This window comes from Poromitra crassiceps (assembly GCF_964638095.1).
Source record: "Poromitra crassiceps genome assembly, chromosome: 17".
NCBI classification, from domain to species: domain Eukaryota; kingdom Metazoa; phylum Chordata; class Actinopteri; order Beryciformes; family Melamphaidae; genus Poromitra; species Poromitra crassiceps.
The window spans coordinates 23,187,285-23,208,658 of record NC_139635.1 but is presented as its reverse complement, the minus strand read 5'-3'; the positions used below and the strand labels follow the sequence as shown (position 1 = coordinate 23,208,658).

Here is a 21,374-nt window from a genome sequence, read left to right as displayed (position 1 = left end):
GTTCCTTAGTCAAAGGTGCTCTCAGCAGCTTTGTGAATAGGTTAGAGGAAACTCTTAGCTAGGAACTTTTAGTGATATTTAGGAGTCCCCCTAGTGGTAAGATAAAATACTTTGTCAATATGGGCCCAGGGGCATAATGGATGGTAAACACAAGTAGTTTACCCACCACTTTGAAATGATGCAGTTTACTCACCTATTTTCAGATCAACTGTATAACTCAATGAGGGGAAACAAGGTGGATACTCACGTTGGATAGTTGACCCACCTCTGTAGGCTTTTTACCACTACACACCTGTCTCAGTTATTATGTCATTTATTTCACATTTTCTCAAGCAGTACACTTCCTGGAATTAATATAGAAGAAATACTTGATTGATTCTTGGAATGAAAAACTTTATTGATCTTTACAAGCATTCACTATGGCTACACATCACATGCTATTACCTGCTAAAATACACTGGTTCAATCTTTCGATGCATATGTAGTCACTTCATCCACTCAATCAATTTGTTAAACCAGCATGTCAGATAACTGTGGAGGAAAACAATGTGCGTTACATTTGTGGTTCACTTAACAAAGTTACAAAGTGTCGGGAACAAAATCAACATACAGTATTAACAACTATTCCGCCACAGTCAAGACGTTGTGCTGGCTCCATTAAGACCCATGCAGTGAAGAGAAACAGCACAGCAACAATACAAATAGCCAGAGATGGAAAAGTACACACATTCTTTACTTAAGTAGAAGTACAGTTACTTGTGTAAAAAAAAAAAAAGTGGTAAAAGTAGAAGTACTGATTCAACTTGTTTACTCAAGTCCAAAAAGAAAGTACAGGCTCTGAAATGTAGCCTACTCAAAGTATAAAAGTAAGAAATATTTTGACAAGCTGTTTCTACAAAGCTCGGCTACCTGAACCTTACATCATATTAATATAATCCTGAGACTATTTGAATATCCCCTCCAAACACATTTGAAGATGTAGGCAGTGTTGGGGAAGCTACTTTGAAAGCATAGCTTAGGAAGCTACCAACTAGGCTACTTCACCATGGACATAGTTGAAACTACAGCAAAGCTACCCTGGCAGAAATGTAGTTTAGGAAACTACAAGCTATAAAGTAGTTCAAACTAAAAAAACAACAACAACATTAAATTGACAATGTAGCCTACATGTGTGCTATATGAAATAAAATATAACAACCTAGCTACAAAAAAGCATAATGCCAGCAAAAATGTGCCTCTCAATTCAGCTATTGCAATAGTTGATACCCAATTCATTCAAAGTTATGTTTTTGTTGTTGTAAACAAATGCATTCTGGGTTTTGTTTTATCAGACAAACAATAAAGACTTGACTAGGATCAGTTAAGGTTATAGGTTAAGAATCTCAGGGCAAGCCAATCAGAGGCAGTGTAGGCTCGGGGTGTGTATCTTGTCAAGAAAAATACAGTAACGTTAGGATCCTGGCTGACTTCACGGTCTAGGTGCCTTCAAAGCGATCAGGATGAAAGAAAAAGGGGCAGTCCTGTCAATCAGTAATTGTAAAATAAAATAAATGTATAGGCTATACATTCCTTTCATTTTATTGCCCAAATTTATAGTTGGTAGTTTGAGTAGTTAAACTACACAAAAATTACCAAAAAGTAGTTTAATTAGGCTATTTGACTGACTCACTACGCAAATATAAATGTAGTTGAACTACCAGCAAGCTACTGCAAAATGTAGTTAAACTATTTAGTTCCCCAACACTGGATGTAGGCCTATAAAAAAAACTTTACTTTGATTAATAATTTGTGTCTGATATAATTGTCCACAAAAAAGTTCAATTAGGCGATAATTTAAAAATAAATCCTTAAAATAACATCTACTCCGTCTCCCTCATTACATTGCATCGTTGATGTGATGTGACATGTTACAGGTTTAGCCTGTCACTTTAAATACATTATTTTCACTTTGGCAGTTTATATAATTCAATCAAACGTCAAATGTGTTTTACTTTGAAAGTCATAACAGGAAGTGGTGTTGTTCACGTTGGTTATAGCTTAACCAAAGAACATGACAGCACGCAGCAGCAGCCTCCGCCATTTTGGCCCCTAAGGAGACTAGTGAAACCTGCCTGGCTGTCTATGGTAAAAACAGCATCCAGTAGGCTAAAAACATCCCGCCTACAAATGCCATATAGCTTATTTTTCAACTTTAAATGATCCTTCCCGGTCAAAATGCATTGTGCTGCTGCTGTTATTTTAGGGGCCAAGATGGCGGCGGCGCCTCTAGTGGCTGTTTCTAATAATGCAACACACCTCTGTGCAACACACTCTTTCCTTCCACCCTCTTTGGCTTGATACAGAAGGGGGACGCACGCGGATGTTTTGGGCACTAGCGGGAAAGCTGGGAGAGCGCGAGACAGAGTGAGTGAGACAAACAAACAAACGTTACATGTTTTTGTCTGTTGTGCTCTAAAACTGAAGTAACGAGCTGCTTTGAAAATGTGAGTAGAAAGTAGATATTTGTGTTTAAATGTAGGGAGGGAAAGTCAAAAGGTGTCAGAAAAATAAATACTCTACAGAGTCACCTGGGAACATGTGGGATGTCAGGACAGTCTGTCACATCTGACTTAAAAAGATTAGATTTGTCTTCTATTCCAGCTCTTACAAATAAAATGGACAGACTTAAATACTATAATCTAATCATTTAATAGCATCTGCAGCTCAAACTAAGGACTTTAAAGCCTGTACTGTATTATCATATCTCCTTTATCTATTAGAATACACTATCAGCATTGATTACTTGACATTATTATATGAGAGCTGTGTGTGTGATCCTGTACAGAGTGAAGCATCATCTCAGCAGCTGTCACAGTGTGTTTCTCTCTCACTCTATTTGACACAGAGACATTGAGTCACCAGGCTCATAGAACCCAAACCCAGGGTATAGAGGTTCAGTGAATGAAGTTTGGAAAGTGTACAGGTGAGTCAGTGTGTCAGAGGAAACTGTGTAGAAGGACAGAGAGCCAGCAGGCCAGTCGAGAAACACTGCGACTCTGTTAGAGCGAGAGGAGGAGGGGAGAGGTATGACTGTGTGTCTGTCATTGTGCCAGGCAGCGTAATGACCATCAGAGCAGAGCAGACTCCAGGTCTTTTCATTCCCTCCAAGCACACAGTCATCAGGCTCTCCTCTCCTGCTGATTCCTCTGTAAGTCACTCCTATATAAACCTCTCCTTCCCTCTCCACCTCCCAGTAACAGCGATCAGTGAGACCATCTCTACACAGCAGCTGAGGAGGCAGGGGGTCAAATCTCTCTGGGTGATCAGGATATGGCTGCTCCTCTCTCACCCTCGTCACCTTTCTGTTGTCTTCAGACAGGAGGAGGCGTCTGTCTGCTGTGTTTGTGTCCAGTGTGAGTTCACAGGCATCTGGTGAGACAACAAGACTCAATACAGCAGCAGCTTCTCATCTAATACACCTGCTGTGTTTATTATTTTATTAATTACTTCACTGTTAATTATTCAACAGTTTACTGTTTGTTAATACTTTATATTCATTTATTGATTTAAATTACAAGACAAGACAACAAACCTCTGATGTGTCTTACATGAGCAATGAGCATGAAAATATGAGGAAAAGAGACGAATGATAACAGGGATTTAAACACACACACACGCACACACACACAGGCACACGCACGCACGCATGCACGCACACACACACACACACACACACACACACACACAGCACAGGAAACTTGCTGACCAATGCATGTGTTGTAAATCATCACACGTGATTCTACTCAGCCAATCAAATGTGTGAGTGGGGGCTGCCTGTCTGCACTGTGAGAGACACACACAGGAGGAGAGATGAGGATGAGGCTGCAGTCAGAGGAATATGTAAGCATACACATAATTAAAAAGAGAAATATTTAACAGCACCAACATCTTATCCTAATGATTGTCGACCATCCAAAGGAAAACTCTAAAGCAGAATAATGTGATGAAATCATGTGAAATACGTGAGCCAGAGAGGAGTTATGTCACATGGTGTGCTCTAAAAAGAGGACAGTACAGCAGACAGTGAAAACACTGTTTTTAATCAAGACTGGACAGACTCTTACATGTTGATTCTTCCCACGGAGGGCAGTTCAAAACCACTGTCTCATTGTTAATCGTGATGCGAATTTGAAGCGCCATTCTGAGATGAAGCACACACACACGCACGCACGCACACACACACACACACGCACGCACGCTTGCTCACACGCACGCACGCACACACACACACACACACACACACACACACACACACACACACACACACACACACCTTATCCTAATGATTGTCGACCATCCAAAGGAAAACTCTGAAGCAGAATAATGTGATGAAAGAATCATGTAGTAAACTGAGCTAAAGCATCAATATGACAGCTTCATGTGGCTTCATGAGCTCAAAGTCAGGTGGAATGAAATGAAAGAAGTGGACTTGGTCAGAAGACTTTGTCCATTCAATGATTTGTTCTGTCTTTCTAATCAAATCATGATGACTTTAGGCCAGGCAGCACGCCAAGGAAGTGATAAAAGCTGTAGTTTCTCGAATGGCCACTTGAGGCTGGCTACAAAAGAGTTGTTTCCGTTCAGCCCCATGTTAAAATGCCCGTCTTTACAACAGGATGAAACATGTTTACAGCCTGGCTCTATAGCTAATTTCACCTTTCATGACAACTGTATGAAGGGTGAATTTTGATATAACTCACCTGTTTAGAGTCAAATAGATGATAAAAGACGATGTTTTGGGTGTGATTGACAGGTCACCTGTCCAGTGATTGTGCAGCTTGCCGATCACGGGCCAATAGGAGGCGGAGCTGCAGCTCTGGGAAACCCCCTGTTCTCAAGCCGTCTCACGCAAGCTTTCAGAACCCCAAGATGGCGACGGCCACACCTCCATACTCTAGGCTTCACAAACCAATGGATGACGTGATGCTGACTCTGTCCATATCTTTAGACGGTCTATGCTTTTAGCCCCAGACTACAGGTCACACTGTAAGAGCTGCCCAAACATCTAGCTCTCCTGTGTGGGTGTGTGTGTGTGTGTGTGTGTGTGTGTGTACATGCATGCATGTGCGTGTGTGTGTGTGTGTGTGTGTGTGTGTGTGTGTACATGTGCGTGCATGTGCGTACGTGTGTGTGTGTGTGTGTGTGTGTGTGTGTGTGTATGTGTGTGTGTGTGTGTGTGTGTGTGTTGTTGAGACAGCTCATGCAGATGTCTCGTGGTGGTTTGAGCTGTGGGCCTCTATGTTCCTATAGGGCAGGGGTCTCAAACTCAAATTACCTGGGGGCCGCTGAGTGTCCAGTCTTGTCACAAGGGGGCTCTTTCTTTAGCTGTTCAGCGCGTTTGTCCCTCTCATCTCCCCGGTAATTTGCATAGGCTACTGCTCTGCATGTGTAGTTGAATAATGTCGCTTCAGGTTATATTCTTTTAGTATAGCGATGTTCTCTTTGCAAATGAGGCAGGCGGCGTTCCCTTTGAACTCGACGAAAAAAGAATCACTCCCCCACTTTTCCTGAAACCGTGCTCGCCATCAACCTTTCTTTTGCCTTTTGACAGCGACATGTTCACTTCTCAACCAACATTTTAGCGTGCAAATGTTTTTCTTTCCACTCATTTTTTCACTCAGGTGAACCAAATCACCTGCTAATGAAGTGGATTTTACATGCAGTGATGATCCTGCTGGCCTGGAGTGTGAAGCCATGTTGCCAGATACTGCTGACGGTTTCCAGCACAAAGAGTTCAAAAACCGCCAAAATGCACACAAAACAGCCCAATGAACTGCACATCTATGGAAATTTATCTGGCAACCCTGGTGTGAAGTGCGGCTCATCTGCATTAAGGCAGCGCCTCGTCCACGCGCCTCGGGAGCGCCCTCTGTGAGCAGAGATGCGGGCCTGATTTCACTATAACTTGATATCAACTGGCGGGCCGTATGAAATCGTTTTAGGGGCCGTGTCTGGCCCGGGGGCCGTGAGTTTGAGACCCCTGCTATAGGGGCTCTCCACCGGCTGCTCATTGGATCACATGTTTCTGCTGTTTGCTCAAAGAGTTTAAACACAAGACAACCACTCAGCGCTACTTTGGTTGCCAGGCAACAAACAACGTGTTACAGTAGCAAATGTCCCCCTCCTTCAGAAGGCCGGTCAGTTCACCATTGGTTCCACATATCATGTGACTCTGGACATCCTATTCTATCCGATAATAAAATTGCCTAGGTGGACGGTGTCTGTCTGTCACATTTTGTGTCACGAAAGTGACTTTGGGCTTGGGCGTAAGGTCCGGAATGCGCTTAGGGGGAGTTCAGTGCCCGAATTTTGTTTAATTCGACATAGCACAACTGTGTGTGTGTGTGTGTGTGTGCGTGTGTGTGTGTGTGTGTGTGTGTGTGTGTGTGTGTGTGTGTGTGTGTGTGTGTGTGTGCGCGCGTGTGTTTGTATTTGTGCGCGCTTCGTCTCGGAGTGGCGTCAGTCGAGGGATACAGCTTTTATCACTTCCTTTACTTGGCTTGCTGCCTGGCCTAAAGTCATGATTTGATTAGAAAGACAGAGAACAAATCATTGAATGGACTTCTCATAGCAAAGTCTTCTGACCAAGTCCACTTCTTTCATTTCATTGCACCTGACTTTCAGCTCATGAAGCCACATGAAGCTGTCATATTTAATGCTTTAGCTCAGTTTACTATCAATCTGGGAACCCAGAGTCTATTTTTATTGGAAAAATAGACTCTGGGACAGCCCCACCTTTTTCCCCAGCTTCCTGTACAGCGCGCCTCTCCTGCCACCGTCACTTCCTTTTCCGCGTCCGTGCTCCACTGTTTACAGTCTAAATAACTTGCACCATGACTTTACAGTAATTTTCCACTGTTGTTGTAAGACGAGTTGACGTCTTCTATGCAGTTCTAACATTATTAGTGATTAGCCTAAATGGACGCGGAAAAGGAAAGCGGAAATGACGGAAAAGCCACCGTTACTTCCTTTTCCGCGGCCATTTCAGCACTGATATAAAATGATCATTTAGTGGATCGATCCTACCGTTAAGTTCACACATTCTAGAGTCTCTTAGAAATTCTAGGAGCGCTTCTCTGTGTTTATTAACATAATCATTAATTGCAACTGGCCTGGGGATAGAATCAATAGTAGGGATAAAATCTCCCATATTTCCAATTCTAGCGTTCACATCTCCACCAATATAAATGGCATCTACTTCAGAAAACTGATATATCAAACTTAATAACTGGCACAAAAAAGCTGAGGCATCTCTTCCCCAGGGGGAATTTTCAGGTGGAAGGTAGAAATAAAACATGATGAAGCTATATCCTGATAATAACTTATGTTGAAATAATAGGCTTATAATCCCATCAGCTTTTTCAATGATTTCAATTTTATATTCTTGAAATAAACTGGATCTAACTAACATCCCTACTCCTCATGATGCTATAGGTGCTTTAATATGCATTTTCCTATTGAAACCAAACCATACATACCCATCCAACTCAATAACATTTTCCCATTGAAGATGAGTCTCATTTAAAGAAACAATATCTGCATTTAATGACTGTAAAATGGATATTCTGAGGTCACAGTTTACTAGTGTCCATCCATTTATATTCCAATGTAAAAAGAAATATAGCCTATCTGTGTGAGTGTGGAAAACTTCATGCATTCGCTTCCTTCTCTTCATTACGGCTTAAACTGGAATTTAAGGACCACGAGTGTCCGTGCGGAAAAGTGACGTCAAATCAGCCGACACGCCCCTCCGCAAGGCTCCTGTGCGGACGGTTTTCTCCTGGCCGTGCACACCCCGCGGCCGGGCGGACAAAGTGGAGTTTTCAAGACTGGCGCTCACGAGTATAAAAGCTCTAAAAGCATATTCCCAGTTTAAAAGGCTCATTATCAGGATGTCGTTTAGCAGGTCCCCTGTGATCGTCACGGCGCTTGCTGCGGTCCTCTCTCCCGTTTCGCTCGTGCTGGCTCCCGCGGCCGCCCTGTCAGCCCCGTCTCGTCTCTAGTAGGCCTATGTCCCACCCTTTATGAGCCGGTCACTTCCCGTAATAAAGAAATCTTTCCCGGCTGGGATTTCTCAAAGCAGTGTTTTAAAGTTCATTTCAATCAGCTGGTCAGTGTGAGATTTAGCTGAACGTACATAATATTTTCCATATCCAGGGTGATTCTTCAGCTTGTATTTTTGGCGGAGAATGCAATTATTTTCTTCTCTAGATGCCAGAGCATGTGGGGGGATTTTGGCTTGAGCGGTCAGCGGGGACCAGAGTGGTACCGGAGCGAAAGTTGGAGCGGCACCCATCACCCGCTCAGTCCCGCTCCAGTTTCGATCACAACATGTTCGAACCAGAATGCATCGGTGCATGGCCATGTGCACGCCCACTATTTTCTTGCCAGCTGCTAAGACGAGAAGGAAGAGAAACGAACATGCAGCCGACTCTGCTGAGCTCATGTTATTTGTAGTGAACAAAGCCCATTGCCCAGGCGTTTAAACGCAAATTAAAACACCCTGGCCTTTTTTTCTTTTTTCTTCTTTTGAGTGGAGCGAAGCGGTGAGTGCGAGCGGGTGAAATCTGTATGGAGCGGCGAACGGTCTGGAGCGGAGCGGTCTGGAGCGGAGCGGTCTGGAGCGGCCTTGAGCGCTGGAGGGGGTGGACGGGGTCGCTCCAGGAGTGAGGAGCAGTAATTATCACCGCCCGCTCCGCTCACATGCTCTGCTAGATGCACATACAATTTTCACCAGCCCTGGCTGCCCTCCTCTCCCATCTAGTCGAATCGCATCGCCAATTTCGGCCTGAATACAGAGGCCTTCCGCAAGAAGTGATTGGGCTTCTTCACGTATATTCTCTCCATCTTCCACTGACAATTACAGTTACAGTTATTGAGACATCAGGGTCAAATCTTACTTTAGGTGGAGCAGCTGCTTCACCCTGTGAGTTTATCTTCTCCTCTTACTTTAGGTGGAGCAGCTGCTTCACCCTGTGAGTTTATCTTCTCCTCTTACTTTAGGTGGAGCAGCTGCTTCACCCTGTGAGTTTATCTTCTGTTACTTTAGGTGGAGCAGCTGCTGCACCCTGTGAGTTTATCTTCTCCTCTTACTTTAGGTGGAGCAGCTGCTGCACCCTGTGAGTTTATCTTCTCCTCTTACTTTAGGTGGAGCAGCTGCTGCACCCTGTGAGTTTATCTTCTCCTCTTACTTTAGGTGGAGCAGCTGCTTCACCCTGTGAGTTTATCTTCTCCTCTTACTTTAGGTGGAGCAGCTGCTGCACCCTGTGAGTTTATCTTCTCCTCCAAAACTTGCATTCAGGATTGCAGCCGGCCAACTTCGATATCAAGTGTATTTTTAACATTACGGCAGTGTTGCTCTATAAGAGTGTGTGTGGGCTTTGTCTCGGAGTGGCACTTCAAATTCGCATCACGCTTAACAATGAGACATGGTGGTTTTGAACTGCCCTCCGTGGGAAGAATCAACATGTAAGAGTCTGTCCAGTCTTGATTAAAAACAGTGTTTTCGCTGTCTGCTGTACTGTGCTCTTTTTAGAGCACACCATGTGAAATAACCCCTCTCTTTTTAGAGTACACCATGTGAAATAACTCCTCTCTTTTTAGATCACACCATGTGACATAACTCCTCTCTTTTTAGAGCACACCATGTGACATAACTCCTCTCTTTTTAGAGCACACCATGTGAAATAACTCCTCTCTTTTTAGAGCACACCATGTGACATAACTCCTCTCTTTTTAGAGCACACCATGTGACATAACTCCTCTCTTTTTAGAGCACACCATGTGACATAACTCCTCTCTTTTTAGAGCACACCATGTGACATAACTCCTCTCTTTTTAGAGCACACCATGTGACATAACTCCTCTCTTTTTAGAGCACACCATGTGACATAACTCCTCTCTTTTTAGAGCACACCATGTGAAATAACTCCTCTCTTTTTAGAGCACACCATGTGACATAACTCCTCTCTTTTTAGATCACACCATGTGACATAACTCCTCTCTTTTTAGAGCACACCGTGTGACATAACTCCTCTCTTTTTAGAGCACACCATGTGACATAACTCCTCTCTTTTTAGAGCACACCATGTGACATAACTCCTCTCTTTTTAGAGCACACCATGTGAAATAACTGCTCTCTTTTTAGATCACACCATGTGACATAACTCCTCTCTTTTTAGAGCACACCATGTGACATAACTCCTCTCTTTTTAGAGCACACCATGTGAAATAACTCCTCTTTTTAGAGCACACCGTGTGAAATAACTCCTCTCTTTTTAGAGCACACCATGTGAAATAACTCCTCTCTTTTTAGATCACACCATGTGACATAACTCCTCACTTTTTAGAGCACACCATGTGAAATAACTCCTCTCTTTTTAGATCACACCATGTGACATAACTCCTCTCTTTTTAGAGCACACCATGTGACATAACTCCTCTCTGGCTCACATATTCTCTGACTGCAGCCTCATCCTCATCTCTCCCCCTGTGTGTGTGTGTGCGTGTGTGTGTGTGTGTGTGTGTGTGTGTGTGTGTGTGTCACTCGCTGTGCAGGCAGGCAGCCCGCTGTGCAGGCAGGCAGCCCCCACTCACACAATTGATTGGCTGAGTAGAATCACGTGTGATGATTTACAACGCATGCATTGGTCAGCGAGTTTCCTGTGCTGATAAACAAATACCATAATGGCTATAAAGCGGTAGCCTACAGTTTCAAATAGAAACGCTCTGTGAAAATTTAATAATTCTCAATTATTTCTAGGTTATATGGCTGGGTCCAGATAGGATCGCTTCTGTGTCCGGATCCGGACCGGAGTCCGCAGTTTTGGCCCATTTCCACCGCTGGTATTAGGTCGCTTTCACATATAAACTGATTAGTCCGCTTTCACAGCACCAGAGTTCGTTTCCTCGGATAGTGCGCTTCGTTTGGGGTGGTGTGAAAGCGCAAACGAACTGAGGAGGAAGACAGCAGGCGGGGATAACAGACAACTCACATCCAGAATTGACATACACTAGAGTAACCTCTCCCTGGATTATATAGCCTATATGCCGAATTGAAGAGCGTTGCCTGGTAATCTATTTCATGTACCTCTGTATAATCAAGAAACGTTAAATAATGTAGATGTTTTTCACAGCGAGACAACGGCACGGACGCATGGGTGTAGCAGATCAGCAGAGACATAGCTTCCAGCTTTTAACATCATGTTTTCCTCCTGGATCTTTTCTCTTTAGACTACGTCACATTTATTTGGAGAACGGGATTAATTCCCTCGTTTTAGGGTTTGACTGGTGTCTGGCGATGTTTTAATCACATCAATCAATGTGCCTCCTCTTGGTCTCGCTGGCCAGCCTCTCCTCTCTACCTCTTCACCAACTCCACGCGCATAACGTAATGACTGGAAACTCGCATAATTCAGCATTTTATTTTGCCGACTTTCTGAATACCATGATGATTTTACGATACCTTTTGGATCATGGAAGCCAAATGAGGGAGAAGACTCGTCATCTCGCTGTCACCACGATTACAGATTTAACGTCCAAAACAGTAGCGTTGTGGATGTGAGTGGATCTATGTTTACTAGTTTAATATTATCAATTGCCTGGCCTCCCAGGATACCTCGTAATGTTGCATTTACCCCCATGCACATCGTTTGACCATTTTTTCAACTTATAAATGTATAAAACCAGAGGAAACTCGTGTTTTCTAGTGCTTCTCTATGGAGCTCTAAGCTGAGAATGTCCGAGTGTATTGTAGAGCTGCACGCGTTGTGATTGGCTCGTCTGCATTCGGGGGGTGGCTTAGCGATAGGTCAATTGTTTTGAGAGAGAAAAAGTCTGCTGCTCGGGAAGCCCTTTGTAGTTATATGCTAGGTCGGCTCCGCTAGGCCGGAGGTGGGGGTTTAGCGAAGCCGCGGTCTTGCCTGGTGAGTGGCCACCGGGGTAGTGGCTTCCCTTCTCCTCGTAGTGTAACCCCCGTCCCCTGCGCAGTGCATGCATGTAAATAACAACAAATTGATATCCATTCTCCTGGACGATGGTCACATTTGCCCATGTCAGTCATTTAGAGGCAACAGTATTTCATAACCAGTTTATAAGTTCTGTGTATGGATTTAATTTTAACGTTATATGTTAGCCTACATGGGCGGAGGGCAGATATGCGGTCGCTATGACGACCAGGTGTGGGCGGAGGCGAGTAAACTTGCTATGGAAACAGTCTATATCAAATAGAGCCGAGTAAGGCCAGGTAGAGTAGAGCTGTACTGTGCTCTTATATGTGGTGGAAATGAGCCATTTGAGGATCGTCAGGTTAGGTTATGGTTAGGCATAGCGGCACCTGGTGGAGATCTGCACTCTTTCAGTATTTTTGTTAGTATAATGTGTTACTTTGTTTTCATGAATCAAACTAAATTCATACTTACATTTCCTCAGACCTGGTTTCAACCACTGCACTGCATCATGGTCCACTCTGGAGGAATAAACAAAGTCAGATGAGCAGAATCGCTTTAATGATGGAAACGTTAAAGAGAGAATGAAACATTTGATCATGTGACTACTTCATTTGCATTTTACCTTGCATTTAAGACAGGACAATGCGCTGCGGTGGGGGGGGGGGGGGGGTGACCAAGATGACAGAGTGATAAGAAATAATTTCAATACGTCATACCGAATCATATTGAATGTGTGGGAAATCACACTGAACTACACCAAAGTTCTAGCTGCAGCTGGTCTAAATTCCATTACTGTGGTGATGCAACCGCCTGCACGGGCATCTCGCATGCGCACCCATGACAGGCAATTACCATGCTGTACATTTAAACGTACGCTGCACTGCTGCTCAGTGCTCAAGTACTCATACCGGTAGGTCTCTCCTTTTAGCAACTCTCTCATTTGGTTAATCTACACGCTTGTCAGATCTGCAGGCTACTTAATGTTACTTTGCTCCCCTCTGTCTCTCTCTGTCTCTCTCTCTCTCTCTCGATCCTCTCTCTCCACGTCTCCTCCAGTCCGAGTCCATGCGGACTCCAGAAACTATAAACAGTAGCCTACTAGCCTACTGCTCCTCCGTGGTGTCCACAGCAGCCCGTGTAGTCTAACGTAATGTTACACCATCACTTGGGAGTATTATGCCTAGTAGGAAGGGCATGTGCTTATTCAGCTCACACGCGTCACAGAATTGACCTATAGGAGAATCGTCTTGTCATTCTGCGCACAGAATGCTCTAACGAGACTGGCCTTGGAACCTGCTCTCATTGGGGATATTAAGTCAGGATAAATGTACCTGCTGCTATCCTAATTATTAATTTTCCTCTAGATTTTTTCTGCTCCCTCAACCCTAAAGTTCAAACTTCGCCTCTGGTCTGGCATAACAACGAGTTCAAAAAATGTTAGACATCTTTATCCTATATTCTTCAAGATTTTAAAACTTCTTTATCCTTTTTTCAAATATCTTCTTTTAAAATTGTTAAAGATCTTTATCCACTCTGAAGGAATTGTAATCATTTTCTTTTAACACATCTTAATTATAACTAGCAGGATACCTGCCCTATGCAGTGTATCCAGTGTAAATGTTGCGGTCTCTGCATGTTCAACCCCTACTGTGTCTGCAGCCAGGATGGCCAGCACGGACAAACAGTTCCCCAGCCCCATCAATCTTGTAAAATTTGTTGGAAATAGCTCCCCAACAGATACAAAAACATGAGCATAATGTGAAGAAGGGAATCTCTTGCGCTTCAGCTCCCCCGCAGAGGGAGGACGGTGCTTCTCAGAACAGGAGGATAATCACAGAAAAGGAAGAATCTGGAGCACACGGGTCACTGGTGAGATGGTTTCTTTTTAATAGGCTAAGTGCACCAACGTTTCGACGCAACGCGTCTTCATCAGGGTTAAACAGGAATGACAGAATGACAGCAGTTTAAATATACCTCCCCAGTACACAAGGCAGTTTGCAATTGGTTAGACGCGATGGGGGGTGGTCAATCAATAAGCCAATCCTGTGACAGCACTTAGGAAGGAGGGTGGGGGTAGGGTGGGGGTGGGGTGGGAGGGAGGGGGAAGAGGAAAAAAAAGGGGGGGGGGGGAGATAGAGGATCAATGCATAAAAGAATCAATGCATAATAGAAGCATATAATTACATATCTTTACATATTTTTAGAAACACAGGAACACAATATAAATATCAGTACATTTAGAGGAAGCAGGAGAGGCTGAGCTCATCATTAAGTCCATTAGGCTCCACCATATTTAATGTATGAATCCAGAAGGCTTCACGCCTCAACAGTTTTGTGACGATATCGCCACCTCTCTGTGGGGAAGAGACTTTCTCTATCCCCCAGAACTTAAGGGAGGCGACTGAGCCATGGTGGGCTTGTTTGTAATGTCTTGCTATTGCATAGTCCAGATTTTGGGTGCGGATGGCCGTTTTGTGTTCAGCGATGCGGAGCTTTAATGCACGTTTAGTTTGTCCTATATAGACACTCCCACATAAATATTTCAGCATGTAGATCACATGTGTGGTACTACAGTTTATGAAGGACTTGATAGGATATTTTTTACCAGTCCGGGGGTGAAGGAAATGTTTTGTGTCAGAGGAGTTGGAGCAATGAGTACAGTGGCCACATCTGTAGAAACCCGAGGGAGGGGGTGGTAGCCAGGTGGGAGTAGAGGGGGGTGGGATCATGGTGCTGTGTACTAACCTGTCTCTCAGTGATCGGGCTCGCCTAAAGGCGATTCGGGGGGGATCAGGACAGAGGGACTTCATGGTTGGATCCGACTGAAGAATATGCCAGTGTTTTAACATTATCTGTTTGATGGCTCCGCTGATGGGAGAGAACTCGGTGGCAAAGCAGAGACGGGGCTGTACGGGTGTAATACCGACAGTTTTGTTGAGGAGGCGGGTTCTCGGTAGAGATGCTGCGATCGAGATTTTTCAATTCCGATCCGATTTCGATATTTTAGCTCAAAACCGATCCGATTCCGATCAAATTTCGATACCCGATTCGATACCGATTTCGATCCGATACCGATACAGCACATATTTAAGTCTCTCTATTCTGTCTGATAGCTAGCAGGCAACAAACATTTTTAGGGTTAGGTATGTATGTGTGTGCTTTGGTAATATAGTATGTAAACGATTTAGTTCATCTAATTAATTTGATGTAAAACTAAAACATAACAATCAAATTAGGGCTGGGCGATATGGCCCGTGACAAAGCAACATTATTAAATAATTTAGAGCAATGAAACACGCAGAGTAATTAACCTTAAAGACGTTAACTCTCTCACATGTAGGTACACACAATCAGACAGACTCCTGCTGCACTCTCTATAGCCTACATGGAGTAAAGAAACGCTTCAATGAGGTAGCCTATGTGCTCTCAAAACAAACATTTTGGAAGGATTATTCACTGTAATTATTATTTGAAGTGTCCATATAATGCCACCGCAGATTTTCTGTTGTGGACTCGACTGTGATCTATTTGTCAACTTTACTGCAACGTGAGTAGGCTGTGAACAATTGAGTGCGCATGAGGTAATTAAAAGAAATCAGACAGCGAGTCTGGCCGTATCTGCAAGCCGTGTGCGCACCTGCTGCACTACTACGTTTAGCCTACTACTGCAACATGGCCAATTGAGAGCGCATGAGGTAATTAAAAGAAATGGGGAAGAATAAGAACTGTTTCTGTAGCCTGCCTAGTGCCTACCTACCTCTACCTGCTACCTCCATTTGAAACACTGCGCGGTCACGCCATCCGCACTTTGGGGAAGCGTAGTCGGTCGCGCTATCTGAAGACCATGGATTAATTGAAGAAAGACCGACATGAAAGCAGCAGCGCAACTCATCCAGAGCAGGCCTAGGCTACAACTGTTGTCGTGCACGGCAGCATGTGATGTGAGTGTCTGTGTGTGTGTGTGAGAGAGAGAGAGGGGGGAGAGAGACAGTTATTAGCTGCTTTGCACACCTTGGAAGCTCTGCTGTGCTCCTCCTGCGTCCGGAGACATATTACATTAAATTGGCCGTTGCGGGCTGCTGGGTTGGGCTGGGTTCGGAATTTTCAGATATTTTAACGGGGCGGGCGGGGCGGGCTGGCTCCAATGATGGGTTGGGTTGGGGCGGGCCTTAAAAAAACCTGACCCGCGCATCACTACTGGCCATCCTAGGCTCAACGCGGCCTCTGTGTGCTGCTGCTGCTGCTGCTGCTGCTGCATGCTGGATAGAAATCCTGGAGCGGAGTCATGGAATGGAGTGCTTATATCGGCGCCTTGGATCGGTCATTTTCGCTGGAATCCGATCCGATCCATGTTTTTTGGCTGATATCGCGCCGATATCCGATCACATGATCGGATCGCAGCATCTCTAGTTCTCGGGGTGCGCACAGCTCTTTCATAGGCTGCCGCGATGTCAGTCTCAGCATATCCTCTGTCTGAGAAGCGCTGCTTCATCTTCCCAGCCTTAAGAATAAATTCATCCTCCGTGCTGCAAATTCGTTTCAATCGGAGGAATTGACCCACCGGGATGTTTTTGATTAATTGTTGCGGGTGATGGCTATCTGCTCTCAAGAGGGTGTTCCTACTAACTGGTTTGCGATAAATGGTACTGAATAGGCCTCCATGTTCGTTATTATAGATGGTGAGATCAAGGAAATTGATTTTCTCACTGGAATGTTCCATAGTAAAACGGAGGTATTGTGTGGTGGAGTTGATGTAATCACTGAAGTCGTTGAGTTCTGAGGTGGTACCGGTCCAGACAAAAAATACATCATCAATGTATCTTTTCCAGAGGAGAATAAGAGGAAGGAACTGATTATTAGAAGGATTATTAATGTATTTCTCCTCCCAAAAGCCCATGGTTAGGCAGGCATATGAGGGCGCAAAGGCACTGCCCATACTAACACCTCTTTTCTGTAGAAAATAAGAACCTGCATATTGAAAGTAATTATGTGACAGGACTATTTCTGTGAGGGTTACCAGTAATTCATTTGGTGGTAATGTTTCTGTAGGGCGTTTGTCCAGATAGTGAGACATGGCTTCAAGGCCAGCATCGTGAGGGATGCAGGTGTATAGGCTTTGTACATCACAGGTTACCAATAGGAATTCTTTATCTGTATTGAATGAATTTAATAGATTCAATACATCCGTGGTATCCCCTAAAAAGGAAGGGAGGTCTATGACAAATTTCTTTAGGAAGAAGTCCAGGTATTGTGACAGAGGTTCAGTGAGGCAGCCTATACTAGCCACTATGGGTCTGAGTGGCGGGTTATAGAGAGTTTTGTGGATCTTGGGGAGGCCGTGGAAAACGGGACAGATTGGAAATTGAATGGATAAGAACGCTTTTTCCTTATCAGTAATCCAGCCTCTGGAGCATGATGTCTCTATAACCTGATCGATGATGGCTTTATGTGTACTGGCTGGGTTATGAGGTAAGGGGGTGTAGCAATCTTGGTCTCTGAGCTGGGACAAGATGCTTTCGTTATATTGTTCAAAACTCATTATTACAACTGAGCCACCTTTGTCAGCTGGGCGAATGACAATGTCTTTTCTCTTCTCCAGCTCATTTAAGCACTTCAAATCACTATTAGACAGATTTGATTTATTGTGATTTGCCTTTTTAAGGATTTTATCAAGGTCATTTTGTACTAGGTGGCTGTATGTGATTACAGACGGATTCAAGTTGGCATATGGGACAAATCGTGACTTTTTCTTAAATGGTGTGGCTTCTCTTGTGTCATTGGTCTCAGAGTTTCTGAGGATGACGTCACCATTAGTTAGAACATTAGTTCTGGGAGAAAAGAAATGCTTGAGTTGAAGGGATCTGAAGAATTTAAAGCAGTCAACCTTTAATTGAAAGGGATTGACTGAGTTGGTGGGACAGAATGACAGACCTTTGTTAAGCACAGAAGTTTCATCTTGAGTGAGGGGAAGACCAGAGATGTTGATTACGGTTTGTTCAGGTTGCGTTCTGAGTGGCGCAGGGCTTCTGGATAAAAGCCCCCTCCTCCTCCCCCTTGTGCCCCTCCTCGTCTTCGTCTTGGAGGCTTGCCGCGCGGGGGGGGGGGGGGGTCGTCGTTGCCCAAAAAAGGAAACCGATTGTGCTGTCTGTCAGCGTCGCTCGTCTCAGGGGAATCCCATTCACTGGCCGACGTGGAGAGTCTCCATTCCCGGTTACCCAGACGCCGGGCCGGGCGGGGCTTGTTCGGGGGTCGTCTCCTTTCATTCTTCTTTTCATTTTTCCATTCATACACTGTCCCATCGGCATAATCTTTGATATCCCTTTCATATTTTTTGAGTTTGTAACTCAACAGAGTTACAAACTCAAAAAACTCAAAAAAGTTTGTAACTCAACAGAGTTACAAACTCAAAAAATATGAAAGGGATATCAAAGATCTCCCCCCTTATGGCCGAAACATGTTGGCTGTTTTATTCTGTTCTATGAAGAACTAGCCTTATATTAAAGCTTTTTAATGAAGAAGAGTGCCTTGGAACCTTTTTGATGAACTCTAAACGAGGAACTAATTCTCATTGGAGGGAACCCTCTTGCTATTTCTTCTCCCTATTCACTTTATTCAGAAGGCTTCAGAGACTAACAGGAAGTGTAAATACAATCGGAGGTTCCGATTGTATTTACACTTACTGTGACTCATAGACCTGTGACACATAATGTGAGTTAAACTAGGTTTGACCAGGTGAGTCAGACTAGTTTGAGCAGGTAAAACAGCCGGCCTTTTGAACAGGAAGTCGTGATACAATGGGTCAAGTGAGCGGGGCTACATAAGGTGAATAGATTTACTTCGAAAATGGCCGTTTCACAACATGTACATGTGAGTGTTTCTGGCACTGTTAGAATGTGTATTTTGGGAGACTGAATGGCGGTACCATAGACTGCCATTGTAGTGCTATCTAACTAACGTTAGCAGTGAGGACTGAGGAGTGAAACACACTTTCTAATGCACGCACAGTGAAGTGAAGATGTTGGCGTATCCCTTTAACGTTAGCCATGGCTTTTCACTCAGCAAGAAGAACAACAGAAAACAAACTTTCTTGGCAAGGATCATTGAATGGATTTTTTCTCAACAATGGCTTACCTTTATAATGTTATTTTTTATTGTAGTACATCTTAGTAATACACACAGCTCTGTGTATTATTATTATAGTTCCTATTTTTGTTGTTTTATGTCTTTAATATTCCTCCTCTTCTCAGTGTGACAGAGAAAATGTGTGTGACTCTCAGCAGATTTTGCCTGTCCATACCTGAGAGAGTCCAGTCTCCAGTGTGGATCCTCCAGTCCAGCAGAGAGCAGCTCTCCTGAGGCTCCTGGATGATTGTAGCTCAGGTCCAGCTCTCTCAGATGGGAGGGGTTGGAGCTCAGAGCTGAGGCCAGAGAAGCACAGCCTTCCTCTGTGAGCAGACAGCCTGACAGCCTACACACACACACACACACACACACACACACACACACACACACACAGATAAGTACATATATGATATGGTAATTGGAGCTTTTATACTCTGTGTGGGTTTCTGCTCGCTGGAGGTGAGCGGAAGTGGAAAGTTTTTCAAGAGTGGAGTTTTCAAGACCCCCGCTGAAGGCGCTGACAGGCGCTGACAGGGTTCTGCGCACCCATGACTTGGAGCCTTGGCACCGACTAGCAGCGATAGCGAGACTGTGCATACTCGAACGTAACTCTGCGCGTTGGCTGCGGTACACGTCCAAAACACTAGGTGGCCTGTGGTACACTTATGTCATTATCGTGTCGTTTATCAAGAACTTGCAATCATGTCGGTGGGGGGACATTTTATTGTCCCTCCATTTCAAAACTCATACCGGTGAGCCTGCAGAAGGCTTTGCTAGATGAGGGACAAGCACTGTTATATCAGGAAATGGCATTTCCTCATTCCTCACAACAAGTACTTCAGCGGATATGTGCGCAGGTTTGGGCATTGCCCGTGCAGTCAGCGAAAGAAGCTGCTGTCACAGACATGACTGGCTTTTAAGGGGAGTGGACTGGACATGAGCTCACACGTGTGAATACTGTTTTGGGCATTAACGCCTATGGAGGTTTGCACCGAGATAACGCGAAGCACAGCGGGCCGACGCGCACAATTAGGGCTTTGTGCATCGCTATTCCAGCGCAAAACTAGCGCTAATAGAAAATTACCGCCATTGCGACAATAGAGCCCAAAGACTCCCGATTACAAGACAGACAATTGTATAGTGTGAAAGGAACAGAGACGGACGACCCAACGAGGATCTTGTAGTCTGTATGAGCCATAAGGGCCTGGACACTTGCAGATCTTCCTCTTTCAACTTTCCAATAAGAGTTCTCCACTCACTTCACTGACATTATTGTGCTTATAAGCCAGAATTTAAACTGTAATCTCTTTAACAGTATCAGTAATACTAACCCGAGAATCTCCAGTCTACATTGTGGACTGCCCAGTCCCGCAGAGAGCAGCTTCACTCCTGAATCCTGCACATCGTTGTTACTCAGGTTCAGCTCTCTCAGACAAGATGATCTGGAGCTAAGAACTGATGACAACCCCTGACAGCATTTCTCTGTCAGCTTGTTTTGATCCAACCTGACAAAATAGATGTTTATTCATTTGTTGAGGTTAAACATGTATGACTGTAGTGACAATATATTGTTACACAAACCATCATACTCTGATCTTACCTGAGAGTCTCAAGTCTACAGTGTGGACTCCCCAGTCCAGCAGAGAGCAGCTTCACTCCTAAATCCTGCACGTTGTTGTTACTCAGATCCAGCGCTCTCAGAGTAGAAAACTGGGAGCTAAGAACTGATGACAACTCCTGACAGCATTTCTCTGTCAGCTTGTTTTGATCCAACCTGACAAAATAGATGTTTATTAATTTGTTGTGTCAGAGGTCAAACATGGATGACTCTAACTCTTCCGACCCTTCTAATATCATTAAAGGAAGCAAGTAGAAAATAATAATAAAACATAATACTTGGTATAATGCAGGTTTATATCGCACATGTCTTACCACAAATAAACCAGCATGCAATGTTCTAGTGACAATATATTGTTACACAAACCATCATACTCTGATCTTACCTGAGAGTCTCCAGTCTACAGTGTGGACTCTGCAGTCCAGCAGAGAGCAGCTTCACTCCGGAATCTTCCAGGATGTTGTTACTCAGGTCCAGCTCTCTCAGACTAGAGGAGTGGGAGCTGAGAACTGAGGCCAGAGCTTCACAGCTTCTATTTGACAACCGACAACAACTCAGCCTGAAGGAGAAAAGAATACAGTAAGAAACAAAACAAACAATAACATTGGAAGTATTGCTCTTTTGTATAAAATATCATTTTCACTATT

The 21,374-nt window shown here is 44.2% G+C and overlaps 1 protein-coding gene across 3 annotated transcripts in view; it reads right to left on the bottom strand.

Annotated features, from left to right (window-relative positions):
- Positions 1 to 382: 382 nt before the first annotated feature.
- LOC310791946 (NACHT, LRR and PYD domains-containing protein 3-like) overlaps positions 383 to 21,374 on the bottom strand; it is a 61,900-nt gene continuing 40,908 nt past the window's right edge. For all 3 annotated transcript variants that reach the window (XM_083653626.1, XM_083653627.1, XM_083653628.1), the window contains 6 exons: positions 21,113 to 21,286; positions 20,710 to 20,883; positions 20,441 to 20,614; positions 19,285 to 19,455; positions 12,459 to 12,505; positions 383 to 3,408 (listed from right to left, as the gene is read on the bottom strand). In XM_083653626.1, coding sequence (XP_083509752.1) covers positions 2,867 to 3,408; positions 12,459 to 12,505; positions 19,285 to 19,455; positions 20,441 to 20,614; positions 20,710 to 20,883; positions 21,113 to 21,286 — 1,282 coding nt within the window. In that variant the 3' untranslated portion in view covers positions 383 to 2,866. The remainder of the gene's footprint in view (positions 3,409 to 12,458; positions 12,506 to 19,284; positions 19,456 to 20,440; positions 20,615 to 20,709; positions 20,884 to 21,112; positions 21,287 to 21,374) is intronic.